The following is a 14,265-nucleotide window of genomic DNA, read 5'->3' as shown; positions in this document are numbered from 1 at the left end:
ATGTGTTGATCCACATGGCACTGGGCCATGGAAGAAAATGTCCTTGTCAAGATAGGCACATTGAAGCATTTCGGGGGAGAATGGCCTGCAGACTTACTTTAAAATATTTGGCAAAAACAAAGGGGATGGAGAGAGAGAGAGGCAAACAAGCAAATCCAGTGAGCTGGAGACCACCGCCAACCCTGAGAGGTAGGTACCTGGGCTTCATTAGACTAGTCTCTCTACTTGTCTGTTAGCTTGATGTGGTCCAAAATTGAAAGGGGAAATAATTTGATGGTTCCTCAACAAGTAAACATAGTTATCAAATGGTCCAGGAATTCCACTTCTGGATATATGCTCAAAAGAACTGAAAACAGGTGTTCGAATAAAAACTTGTATATGAATGTTCCTAGAAGCACAATTCACCACAGTGAATAGGTGGAAACAACTCAATATCCATTGACTGACGAATGGATAAACAAAATGTGGTCCATACATACAATGAAATGTTTGGCCATAAATAGGAATGAAATACTAATACATGGTACAATGTGAATGAACCTTGGAGACATTATACTCAGTGAAAAAAGCCACACACATACAAAAGGCCACAGATGGTATGATTCCATTTATATGATGTAACATAATATTTCACAAGAGCTGTCTTGACCTAGTTTGGAAGTTATGACTAAAACCTTCTTTTCTCTGTCCTTCTTGGGCAGTTTGCTACACTCCCACCCCAACCTGCCTTATCAGGGGCCTTCTCTATGGGACCACTGAGTACATCCTCCAGCCCCCTTATTGAGCTCCCATCCTTGGAGGCCAGTACCACACAACTAGGGACAGCCCCTATGCCCAGAGGGACCCCGTGGAAACTAGTATGCTACTCAGATGCGTCCTCCCTCTTCCTGTGGCAGACTCTTGTCCTTTGGAGACGTAAGTAAGAAGGAATTATGCCTTTCATCTCTCTGAGCATCAGTGTCCTGTGACCTGCCATCCAAAAAAATCTTATCTCGCCCTGGCCAGTATGCTTCAGTTGGCTGAACGTCATCCTGCAAAGTAAAAGGTCACTGGTTTGATTCCCAGTCAGGGCACATGCCTGGGTTTTGGGTTTGGTTCACGGTCAGACTGTGTGTGAGAGGCAACCGACTGATGTTCCTCTCCCTCACCTTCTCCCTCCCTTCCCTTCTCTCTTAAAAAAAATCCTATCTCATAAAACACAAGACATGTCCAGAACAGGAAAATCCAGAGAGCCCGAGAGCAGATCAGTGGGTGCCAGGGGCAGTGGGGGACGCAGCGTGTGTGACTGCTCCATGGCTATCAGGTTCCTTCCATGGGTGGTGAGAATGTTCTGAAACTAGACAGTGGTGATGGCTGCACAACATTGTCAGTGTACTTAATGCCACTGTACTGTTTGCTTTAAAATGGTAAATTTTATTTTATGTGAATCTCATCTCAACAAAAAAGGGGGGCAAGAGGTGTCACTGTCAAGTAATCATTCTGATGTCCACATGTCGCATGTTTCATTCTGACACACTGTCAGTCACTGGGGGACCTGACGAGCTAAATGGGCAGGCCAGAGATCAGTGATATGAGCCAGGGTTTTCAGATTAGCATCACATTGTTTTGAAAAACAGCACAAGCTTCTTTTCCCCCTTTTATGGCTACACTGCCAGGTCACGATCCATGTTGGAAAACAGGAAAGTCTAAAGGAAGAGGTGTTATCTCCAGTCCCCAAACTCCACGACATCCTAGGGTACAAGCCCTGAGTAGAGAAGCAGCTGTTGAGCTGTGACCAACTGGGAGAAACAGCATGGATGGGTTCGCCTGTAGATGGAGACCAACGCTTAAGTTCAGCACTACAAGGCGCATTGTAGGTGGCAGCCATGATGAGCAGCTGCACACAACAGTGTCTATGCTTGAGACCTGGCCCCCGCAAAGTCAGCATACTTTCAAATCCCAGAAAGAAAAACGAGAAGCCCTGTCCTCGCAGGCTATTAACTCGAAGTAATCCACCAGGTGGGAATAGGGTGACACTCCCTAACACATACATAAGGAACAATCTAGAAAGAGCCTGTGTAGCTGGAGAGCTTGGGCCACCAGAGCAGAGGAGAAACTGAAGGATAATCCTAGACTCCAAAGCTCAGTTTTCCCTGAAACCAGGCACTGGGCATGCAGGTGAGGGTCCATCGGACAGTAGCGCCCCAGGCCAGAAGCTGGTAAGGCCCTGCCAGCCTCTTCCTGGGCTGGTTCACCTCCAAGAAGGGGGCAGACTCCCACCCCTTCGCTGACCCTGGCAGAGGGGAAGTTGAGAATGAGGAGCCACTTGCCCACCATCCTGGGGGAGGGGCGGAGAGGAGGGGGTACAGAGTGCTGCCAACCCAAGTGAAGTCACCCTAAAGCACGAGAGGGGGCCAGTGGGCTGCTGCCTTCTGAAGACCACGAGATGGGGCTATTTCCCCAGAAAAAGAAAACAGAAAACAAACAAACAACCGGAAAGGCAGTCAGCAGTCCCACTCATGCTGGATCAGGAACTGGGGCTTTTTCATCCACAAGGAAGGACACCCATGACCATGACACCTGGCATTCCTTCTTCCTGGAGGAACTTCCTCTGGGGTCCAGTGATTCAAAACCTCAACTGCCTTTTCTGTTGGTCCCAGCAGCCTTCCCTGAAGCGCACCTCACCTGCCACCCACCTGGTGGAAGGCCTGGAAGTCCCAGAGCTTGGGGAGGGAGGCCAGCCTTAGCCCAGAGCCCAGGTCTGGCCTGAGAGCTGCCACAGGCCAGCCCGGGGCACTCTCTATGTGGCCTGGCCCAGCAAAGCCCTCTGAGGACCAATCCTGCAACTGGTGTCTCCAGGCCCTGAGCTTGGGGGGGTGGGGGAGAGGCTGACCTGGACAGAAAGAGAGCCACCTCCTAGTGGAGTTCTGTCCTTCCCTGCTTAGAGCCCTCCATGAAGTGCCTGTCTCACTCAGAGTAAACCCACAGGGCCCTTTCTTACCTCTCCCGCCCCTCCTCCCACACCCTTGCTCTATCCGCGCCAGCCACACTGGTCTCTGAACTCTTCCTCCTGCATAGCAGGCTATCCTGCCTCAGGGCATTTGTATTCTCTGTTCCCTCTGCCTAGTAGGCTCTCTCACCTCCTTCAAGTTTTTCAGAAATGTTGCCTTCTAACCACAGTACTTAAACTTGCAACCCCACACCCCACCTCCCTTCCCCTGCTCTATTTTTTTCCAGTGACACTTCCCACTGTTTAACATACTTTATAATTCTTTAATTTAAAACATTTACCGTTTTTTGTCTGTGCTCTGTCATTAGAACTGGACTCACCGAGCAGGGAGTTCAGCAGATTCCGCTTCCTGATATATCTTGAACGCCTGCAGTAGCCTGGCCCCGCAGTGGGAGCTCAGCGTGCATTTGTGAGAACTGGCCCGGCAGGGCAGCCCAGCATGACCCGCACTTAAACTTATCTACTGCAATCCCACACCCACCTCCCTTCCCCTTGCAGTTCGGTGCAGTCCCTCTCCTGCCCTTGCGGGCCTTCCATCCTGTCCTCAGCTTTCTCTGCCTAAGCCTTCCTATGCATTGCTCCTAACCGTCAATACACCACCACCGAAGGGCACACCCCCCCCGCCCCCCAAACCCCGTGCCTGCTGACTGTTTGCCGGGCGCCTCGGGCAGGAGTGTTGCGACCGTGGTCACTGTTCCAGCCTGCCTGGCGCTCCCACATGAAGAGGTGTACAGCCCAAACTTACCAGGCGACTAGGCTACGGGATGCGCTCTTACCGGCCCAGTGGCGAACTGCAGTCAGTGGACAGACGTTGGGAAATCCAGCCTGCCTTCACCGGGCGCCCAGGAAAGGGACAGCCCCGAGGGCCAGACGCCAGCTCCCCGAGCTCGCCGCCTCCCAGGGCGTCCCGACGGTAGCCGCTGCAGCAGCTCCTCCGCCCCCTCACCACCTGCGAAGACGGTGCCCCGCCCCTCGCCCCCCAGCAGGCCTGAGGCCAAGACCGCCGCCGCCTCCTAGAAGCCCTCCGGTGCAGCCCCCAGGAGGCAGCGGGGCTCCCGGAAGGGTCTTGGCCTCGTCTCCCGTCACCGTCACCGTTTGGGAGGTGCGTTCTGCACAGCAGTCGGTCCGTCCGTGTCCGTCCGTCAAATACCAACGTTCGGGCAGGGAGCAGGCTGGGCGGGGGTGGAGGCGGCGTGGGAAGGGGGGCACGGAGCATGCGCAGCACGGTGGGAGGGCGGCCCTGCCCGCGCCCGCCCCAGCGCGCCCCGCGGGGGTTCTGTCTTGGCTCCTCACACACCCCGGAGCACTTCTTCTCTCGGTCTGGAGGCTTCTAGGGCTCTGATGTCAGTGGCCAGTCCCCTGAAGCCCCCTCCCCCAAGGAGACAGGGAGGGGCAACATTAAGCTTTACGTCCATCCAATTATCAGTCCTTCCATCTGAGATCTACAGAACCTCTGCAGGGCAGCTAGCAGCGAATGGCTAGACCAAAGCCACCCAGTGAAGGACCAGGCCAGTTGAGCCAGGAGGACAGAGATTAGAAAGTGAGGGACGGTGAGAAGGGATGGGGGGAGGCCAGTGTGCAGGTAGGTGGAAGGGAAAGAGAGTAAGAGCGGGGAGTGAAGAGCTGCTGGGTACATTTTGTCTTTCCCTCAGGTCCCCCACCACGTGATCAGTGAGCTGGTCTGCAGGGTAGGCATTGGGGTCTGTATTTTCCCACAGGTGGATATCCATGTGGCAGAAACAGGATTGAAATCTAGGGCTGACCGGGGACACGTGCCCCGTTGACAATGATGAGTTCCTCGAAAAGCTGGGAGTATGAAAAAGGCTGTCAAAGAAAAGCAACAACGAAAGCCAGGCGCCCTGCATGTTCCACCCCTCCCCCAGCCCCAGGCCGTTGGGAATTGAGCAGGAGCTAGGCACCTCTCTGCCTCTGAGCTCTACCTCTCTTCACAGAACCAGGGGGACGTAGGCCTCAGGGAGAAGCCCTCAGCATGCCCACCCTTGGCTTAGGGGGGAGAGCTGGGACACCCACTTACGGTGCTCCTAGCTGTGAGGAGCAGAGCTCACAGGGTTCCTTCACTGAGGCAGAGGCAGGGAGATTCCCTGCTTGGCTCTTGGCCATGGGCCCTGCTGCTCAACCTTGTCCTCTCACTTGTGGTCTGGCTGGGCGGGCCTGAACCTGGGCTCTGGAGATGTAGGGGGGCGAATGGCGGCCGCTGAAAAGATAGGTGCTCATCCTAACTCCTAGACCTGTGAATGTGACCTTTGTTTTTGGAAAAAGGGTCTTTGCAGATGTGACGAAGTTAAGAATTGTGAGGTGAGATCATGCTGGGATCATCCAGGTGGGCCCTAAACACATTAAGTGTCTTTAAAAGAGACAGAAGAGAGACATAGACACAAGGGAGAAGGTCATTGTAAAGGTGGAGGCAGAGATGGGAGCGCTGCAGCCACAAGCCTAGGGATACCTAGAGCCCCATGAAACTGGAAGAAGGAAGGAAGGGTCTTCTTCCAGAGCCTTTGGGGGTAGCATAGTCCTGCTGATACCTTAATTTTTGGTTTCAGAGTTCCAGAGCCATGAGAATAAATTCCTGTTGTTTTAAGCTATCTGGCTTTTGGTAATTTATTACAGCAGACCCAGAAAACTCATACAAGAGGGAATGGGCTGAACTCAGACCCCTCCCAAGCCAGTTCCTAAAGGGGGTTTGGCCTTTGCACCCCACATCAGCTAGCAATAATTGGATGTATGCTGGGGGTGACCCTGGGTAAGGCAACTCCTTTGGCCTTGGGCAGTTCCTAGAGAGCACCGGCATCCAACCTTCACTAAAGCGGGGGGCGGTGAGAGCCTCAGGCCTGGAGTGGGGCTCTGGGACTGCACCCCACATCCACTTCAGTGTGGAATGACTGTGTGATCCGAACATGTAGTTGTAATAGGGCTATAAAAATAGAGATGGGAAGACAATGCATAATTGTCCTAAACTGTTCGGGGGTTACCATATGGCTGGTGGTAGCATTACTATAGTTGGTCTGGAGAGCATCAGAATGTTTACAGCAAAAGTGGTAGACCTATGAAGAAAAAACTGATAAACCCACAATTGTGTTGAGAGAGACATTTCCCTTCTAGATTGTTTTCAATATTTTATTAGAAAGAATTTCAAACACATGCCCAGCTAGCCTAGACATAGTAAGATAACAAAAGCTTGTGGGTGCACCAATCAGCTGCTCTCCACACAGGGCCATCTGGTCCATCTGTCCTCCATCCACCCCCCTTTATTGTGGCAGGAGGCTTGAGACCTTCTCTGAGAGAAGTGGCCTCACTGCTGCAGGCAGGAGTGGTACTCTGAGGGCAGCAAGTCCAGATTCAGCCACTCCGCAGCATGCACCCAGAAGCCCAGTGGAAAAGGGGTCTGGAGAAGGGGTCCAGGGTGAAGCCAAGTTGTCAGTGGGAAGTGAGCAAGCCTCTCACTCAGGAGGGAATGGTCCAAGCCAGGTCCTTTATTAGCTCCTCTTACTCCATCCTTCTGTTAACGTTGGTGTTTGTGAATAGTTATGAGCGTTTAGAGGCTTCATATTACTTGTTGGAAGATAGATCAACAGAAATAATACATTATGAGAGGCAAAAGATTAAAAAAAACCAACCAAGAACAGAACCTCAATCACTTGTGAAACAATATCAAAAGGTCTAACACGTGTATTTGGGAACCTAGGTAAGAAGAGAGAGAGTGGGAAAGAAAAACTACTTGAAGAAATAATGACTGATGTGTTCAGAATTTGGAGATAGACATAATTTACAGATTCAAGAAGTTCTATGAACCCTAAGGAGGATAAATACGAAGAAAAGCCATGTGTGGGCTCATCGTAGTCAAAGTACTGAAGACAAAAGATAAAGAGAAAATCTTTAAAGTAGTCAGAGTTAGACAAAGCAGTCCATATAGGGGAATATTAACAAGACAATCCACTGAATTCTTACTTGAAACCATAGAAACTAGGATACAATGAAACATTTTAAAGCGCTGAACAACAACAACAAACAACTTTCAACCTGAACTCTCTATCTATATCCAGGGGAAAAAACCCTTCAAGAATGAAGGTGAAATAAGGACCTTTTGAGTCAAATGAGAGCTAAGGGAATTCATTGATAGACCTTCACTGAAAAATATGCTATAGGAGGTCTCTCCATCTAGTAGAGGGAAACCTTGATCTTTGGGCAGAGATGGAGAACACCAGCAATGGTAAATATGTAGGTAAATATTTTAAAATACTTTTCTTAATTTCTTTATAATACACATGACTATTTAAAGTCAAAATTATAACAATGTGTGGTAACACATGTGTATTGTAAAATAGTGTGTTGTAATACATATAAGTGTTCTAAATACTTGTAGATGTAATACATATGGTAACTGCAGCATAAAGGATAGGTTAGAGAGGGAATGAAAGTCCTTACATTTATGTGAAGTGGTACAATATTAACCACAAACAGACACTGAAAAGTTAAGGATATATATTGTAACCTCTATAGCAATCACTAAAAAACAATGCAAAGTGATAACTTCCTAAAAAGGCAGTAAATAAATTAAAATGGAATTAAAAAAAATAGATTATCTCAGGTGGGAAAAGAGGAACATAGGAACAAAAACTACTATAGATGGGACAGACAGTGTTATAGAGGGGATGTTTGTGTCCTCCTGAAGATTCACATGTTAAATTCTAACCCCCAATGTGATGGCATCTGGAGATGGAACCCTTAGCAGGTGATTAGGTCATAGAGAGGCCCCCATGAATGGGATTAGAGCTCTTACGAAGGAGGCTCCAGAGACTTCCCTCTCCCCTTTCTGCCATGGGAGGACATGGTGAGAAGATAACAGACTATGAACTAGGAAGTGGGCTCTCGTCAGACACAGAATCTGCTGGTACCTTGATTGTGGACTGTACAGCCTCCAAAACTGTGAGAAATAAATGTTTGTTATTTATAAGCCACCCTATCTGTGGTATTTTGTTGTAGTCACCTGGATGGACCAAGACAGACAGCAAAAAGATAGACCTAAGTTTGACCATATAAAAATTACACTCAATGTTATGATGGGTTAAATACTCCAGTGAAAAGGTACATATTGACAGCATGAAGAAAAGAGCAATGGTTTTACTGTCTACAAGAGATGTAATTTAAAAATAAAGAATCAGACGAGTTGACAGTAAGAGAATCCAAAATGATATACCACGCAAAGGGTAAGGATAAGAAAGTGGGAATGGCTACATTAATACCAGACAAAACATTGAAAGACAAAGACCATTACCTAAGATAAAAGGTAATGATGAATTATACGTGTTAATTAATCAGGAACACATAGAGTTCATAAATGTATTTGTACATTATAAGCTTAAAATATATAAGACAAAAGTTGACACTTCCAGTCAAGAGGACGGCAGAGGTAACAATGGTTCACCTCCTCACAAAACCACATTAAATTACAAATCATAGAACAACCATCATTCAGAACCATCAGAAATTGAGTTGAATGGAAGTCTGACAACTATGGAATTAAAGAAACCACATCCATCCAGGCTGGTAGGAGGGGCAGAGATGTGGAACAAGCTGGTTCCACATCCATGTGTAATGGATAAAAATTTGGGAGGGACATCTCAGGAGCAAGGAGGCCCAGCCCCACACCGGGCCCCCTCAGCACCGGGTTACAGTGCCAGGAAGGTAAGTCCCCATAACTTCCAGTGGGAGTCAGGGGAAGAAACTGCTGGAGTCCCAAGCAGCTCCTTTTAAAGAACCCACACATGGACTTACTCAGGCTCGCTCCCTCTGAGCTCTAGCACTTAGGGTAGCAGCTTGAAAGGCACCAGTGGCATACTGAGGGGAGGAAATGAAATGTCTGGCATCAATGTGAGAGCTGGGGCACAGCTTTCTCCCAGACAGAAAGGTAGGTATAGGCCACTGCCCCTTTTATGAACCCTCCTCCCACAGAGCTACATAACTGGCAGGTGGGTGTCATATCTGAGACTCCATCAACTTGGCTAACATTGTTTGCCCTGTCCTACCCAACTTATGGGCCCACCCAAGCTATTAACCATGACTTTTCCATATGAATGGCTGGTCTTGCCTCAAGTTTCACAACTTCTTCAATCCTCAAATAAACAAAAGCTGGCCTCAGTGAGCCTACAGCCCCCGTACCTCTTGCTAAGTGGCCCCAGGTCTGGCACTAGCAGCAGCCAACCTAGGCTCATGGCTTGACTTCACCTGGGAATCTCCAAGTCCAGCCCAAGTTGCAGCCATCTCAGATTGCTTTATAGCTCAGCCAGTGTAGGCCTAGGCAAAACTCAGGCGGGGTATGACCTTGGCCTGCATCACCGGGGAAACTCCAGAGCCTACACACCCAGTGGACAGCTACAGACCACGTCAGAGCACCACCACCCTGCCCCTGCACAGTTGACCCTCCACGGAAGGCGGAGATTGGTGGTCAGTGGTCACAGCCAGTCCTTGCAGCTGAGTGGCCTGGGTAAATCCCTCCCATTGACCTGCCAACAGCAACCAAGGCTCAACTACAAGAGGAGAGTGTACTCAGCACATATGAGGGGCACACCACAAGTGCCCAGATTGGGTAACAGGGGAAGCTGTACCATCGGACCCTACAAGACACACACTACATTAGACCACGTTACCAGGACAGGGAGTCATAGCATTAGGTAAAGATAGTTCTATCTAATACATAGAAAGAAACACAGGGAGCCTTCCAAAATGAGGAGACAAAGAAGCATGGCCCAAGTGAAAGAACAGATTAAAACTTCAGAAAAAGAACTAAAAAAAAAAAAAATGGAGATAAGCAATCTATCAGGTGCAGAGCTCACAACAGTGGTTATAAGGATGCTCAAGGAACTTAGTGAGGACCTCAGCAGCATAAAAAAAGATCCAGTCAGAAACAAAGGATTTACTAATTGAAATAAAAAAACAAGTTACAGAGAAATAACAGTAGAGTGTATGAAGCTGGGAATCAAATCAATGATTTGGAACATAAGGAAGCAAAAAATAGCCAATCAGAACAACAAGAAGAAAAAATAATTGAAAAAAAAATTAAGACAGTGTAAGCAGCCTGTGGGACAACTTCAAACGTTCCAACATTCACATCATAGGGGTGCCAGAAAGAGAAGAGAAAGAGCAAGAAATTGGAAATCTATTGGAAACAATAATGAAGGAAAATTTCTCTAATTTAGTGAAGAAAATATACATGGAAGTCCAAGAAGCACAGAGAGTCCCAAACAAGATGCATGCAAAGAGGCCCACTCCAAGGCACATCACAATTACAATGTCAAAGGTTAAAGATAAAGAGAGAATCTTAAAAGCAGCAAGAGAAGGTCAGATGATTGCCTACAAAGATGTTCCCATATGACTGTCAGCTGATTTCTCCAAAGAACCTTTGCAGGCCAGAAGAGATTGGCAAGAAATATTCAAAGTCATGAAAAGCAGGGACCTACAGCCAAGATTGCTCTACCCAGTAAAGCTATCTTTTAGAATGGAAGGGCAGAAAAAGAGCTTTCCAGACAAGACAAAGCTAAAGGAGCTCATCGTCACCAAACCATTATTATATGAAATGTCAAAGGGAATTATTTAAGAAAAAGAAGAAGATCCAAACTAGGAACAATAAAACGGCAATATATACATAGCTATCAACAATTGAATCTGAAAAAAAACAAACTAAGCAAATAAGAAGAACAGAGACGGAATAACGGATACCGAGAATGTTTTGATGGTTGCCAGATATGAGGGGGCTGTGGGGGAATGGGTGAGGAGGTGAGGGGGTTAAGAAGTACAAATAGGTAGTTACAGAACAGTATGAGAAATGGAGTAGCCAAGGAACATACGCACAAGACCCATGGACATGAACAATGGTGTTGGGGTTGCCTGAGGGAGTCGGGGGGGTGGGGTGGTGCTGGGTAGAGAGGTGTAAAGGGGGAAAATTGGGACAACCGTAATAGCATAATGAATAAAATATAATTTTTAAAAAGTTGACAAAACAAAGGGAAAAACAGACTTGTCCACAGTTATAGTGGGAAATTTTAACATTCCTGCTTCAGCAATTGATATAACTAGACATGAAGTCAGTAAAAATAAAAATATCTTTATGACCTTTTCAACCACAATAGAAAACAGGTAATGAAGGGGTGCCTTTTGGTGCCCGTGGCTGCTGTAGTATCGGTGGCTCTCAAAGCCCAGTGGAGTGGGTAATATGGGCCACACTGGATATAGGGCAGAGACAGCTTTGTATCCGATTTGCTGCTGAACTCCTAAGACCCATCTTTAGAGACTTACAGGATTCCTTTCTTCATTCTAGACTCAGAGGAGAGTTCTGAGACTGGTGGGCTGGTCCTGGAGTGGGGGGCGGGTCACCAGTAGGGTGCCCTGAAGAGCTAGGGTTGCCCAGAGAACAACCAAGCTCGCTTGGGTTTTCCTCCTTTTCCTGCTCGTGCCTGCCACGTTTTCTGTAGAAAGAGTGGGGCCGTTGTGTCACCCTCATTCCAACACGGAAGAAATCACTCACACGCACATTTCCCCCATTGACTTTTCCTGTCTCTGTTAACCCATGGGAATCCAATGGCTGGCATCTGAAAACTCAGGGGCTGGGGACCTAAGTTTGCAGAAAGTTCTCTCTGGAGCTAATATCAGCAAAAAGGGAATGTTTCTAGGAGTAACTAAAGCTGGTGACCGTTTTGGGTGCCAGCCTACTCCGCGGAACTGCACTGCCAGTCATCCTGCCTGAAGGAGTACGTACACATATATGAAGATATTCTTGAGGGAAAACACCACCAAGGGAGTGAAACACAGAATGTGATTGCATCAGGCAAAGCTGCAGAAATCCCAGTTGCCCATGAACATGAGCACAACCATGACTAGACACAGCTGCATGCCTACATTGGTGTTTCCTTCGTACTGGGCTTTGCTTTCATGTTGCTGGTAGACCAGATTGGCAACTCCTATGTGCATTCTACAGATGGTGCAGAAACAGCAAGGTCTAGCAATTTCAAGATCACCGCCATGCCTGGTCTGGTTGTCAATGCTGCCGCTGATGGTGTAGCACTGGCAGTAGCAGCTTCTACTTCACAAACTAGTGTCCAGTTAATTGTGTTTGTGGCACTGATGCTATGTAAGTCACCAGTTGCTTTTGGGCTGGTTTTGTTCTTAAGGAATGGTGGCCTAGAGTGGAATCAAATCATAAAGCACTTTCTGGTCTTTGCAGTGGCAGCGCCAGTTATGTCCATGGTGACATCCTTCAGACTAAATAAGGACAGTAAAGAAGCCTTTTCAGAGGCCAGTACCACTGTAGTGGCCACGCTTTTGTCTGCTAGGACATTTCTTTATGTTGCCACAGTATATGTCCTCCCTGATGTAGGTGGAATGGGGCACAGTCACCAATCTGAACCCACTGGAGGTGGCAGCCCTGGTTCTGGACTGCCTCTTACCAATCATCTTCTCGATAGGACACCAGCATTAAATGTTCAGGTCCCAGCCTCAACCCACAGCCATTTGCCATCTAGTGAGAACAGCCAGCACATGACAGCTGCTCACTTTCTTAGTCTCTTGTCTTACTTGCCCTTCTCCACCTGTATTCCCGGAGTCCACAGGGAGGTGAGATTAAAACCTGGAGTAACAGAAAGCTTTTGTTAGTAGAAACAACACATTGTGATCGGATGTACACATTCCATTGTGTTGTCTTTTAAAGGGCGCTGGCCATTTTGAATTTTGACGTTTCTCTTAACCTTATTTTCAGGGAAGATGGAATTCAGTTTTAACTTTTAAGGCAAAGTGGAGAACTTCATACTCACAATGAAATAGTAATTATGAGAGTACAGTGTTCTGTAATTAAGCTAAATCTCAGTTTACAGGCTCTGGCACTTTATCCATTGATTTTTAACATGGTTCTCACTGTGTGAGACTGGTGCTTTAGCATCTATATGCCACAGAAGGTCATAATGCCTGCTGCCTTAGATGCTAAAGATAACTGTAGTTAATTTGGGGATAGAGTCAGAAAAATGATGGCAAACAAATTGAAGGCTGACTTTTGTACTCGAGAGAGATCTGCTGAAAAGGGATGTCTGGAGGACTTTAACACTTCCTTCTGTCTGTGCCTCTTTGAAAACAGCCAGCCATTCCACCAAATGGAGCAACAGAGATGGACTAGCTTCTAAAGAGGTGGTTACTATTTAGTAACATTTCTTTTCAAGTTCTCCTTTGCAGAACCCTGCCTCCAACACACTCTTATAAGGAGCCAAGTTCTTGTAGGTTTAGGCCTAGATTTCCCTTCAACAACAGTCAGATCCCAAAGTATCTTTAGATATTAAGTGGTATTAAATTTTAAGTGAATTTGGATAGTTATTGACATCTTTGTAATAACATTTTAAAAAGTAAGATTAACCAAAACCTATGTTGTTCTTTTCTTCTTTTTAAATATTTATCTTAGCAGACCAGCAGTCCCTCTGGGAAAATATTTGGTGTCTCTTGGGGGATGCTAGGTCAGTGCCACCTAAGCACCTGTAGCAGTGAAGAAAGTCAAGATGTATGATACACGGGAAGTGTTTGTTCATTTAAAGCTATTGAAAGAGGGAAGAAAGGAAGGGCGGGAGGGGGAAGAAAGAGAGAGAGGAGAGACAAAGAAAGAAAGAGAGGAAGGAAGAAAGAAAGAACGTGGGAGAGAGGAGGAAAACTATAAAGAAAATGGACCCAATTTGCCACCATGGGCTCTCCATCTCCACGTTTACTCCACCAACTACTTGCCGCCGTATTCGTAGGCCATTTTGTTGCTGGAGGACCAATGGGTGTGCTCCTTGCTTCTACAAGCTTCAAGGTTTGAGACTTCAAGTCCTCACCCCTCGCGGCCTATTGTTACTGTAACACATTGCCTCCTCACGTGCTTTTCTGATCCAATCATTTGCCCTGCACCCAGACGCGCTGAGAACTTTCTACCTCTTCTCCTAGGGGCTTCTGGGAGGCCCTCGTGGTCTTAACACGGAGTGCTTGGGAGACGCCGCCACACGGCACCTGGCTGCGCAGGAGAGGCAAGCTCTTCAGTCCCTTGGGAGTGGGATTCCGGAGTCGTCCACAGAGGCCGAGAAAGTGAGGCCCAGGTCAGGGGTTTGGTGGGGACTCTGGAGCTGGAGTTGGGGGTAGGGATCCTGGGTGAGGGGGTCGGAGAGGAGAGCTAGCATGGTGGGGTGCAGGGGCGGGACTCCGGCACCCAGCCCTAAGGAGGGCTGCTGACTGAAGGGGTTCTGAGGGCAAGA

The 14,265-nt window shown here is 47.7% G+C and overlaps 1 protein-coding gene across 1 annotated transcript; it reads left to right on the top strand.

Annotated features, from left to right (window-relative positions):
* The first annotated feature begins 2,151 nt into the window (after positions 1-2,151).
* On the top strand, positions 2,152-12,479 carry LOC129074380 (zinc transporter ZIP9-like). Its single transcript, XM_054578189.1, is given in 4 exon segments — positions 2,152-2,157; positions 11,686-11,755; positions 11,946-12,399; positions 12,401-12,479. Coding segments are annotated over 4 exon segments (609 nt in total).
* The last annotated feature ends 1,786 nt before the right edge of the window (positions 12,480-14,265 follow it).

Source organism: Pteronotus mesoamericanus, unplaced genomic scaffold (assembly GCF_021234165.1).
Source record: "Pteronotus mesoamericanus isolate MK-2021 breed Mesoamerican mustached bat unplaced genomic scaffold, CSHL_Meso_final contig_493, whole genome shotgun sequence".
Classification (NCBI taxonomy): domain Eukaryota; kingdom Metazoa; phylum Chordata; class Mammalia; order Chiroptera; family Mormoopidae; genus Pteronotus; species Pteronotus mesoamericanus.
The sequence above is the reverse complement of the archived record's forward strand: the minus strand, read 5'-3'. Positions and strand labels throughout refer to the sequence as shown.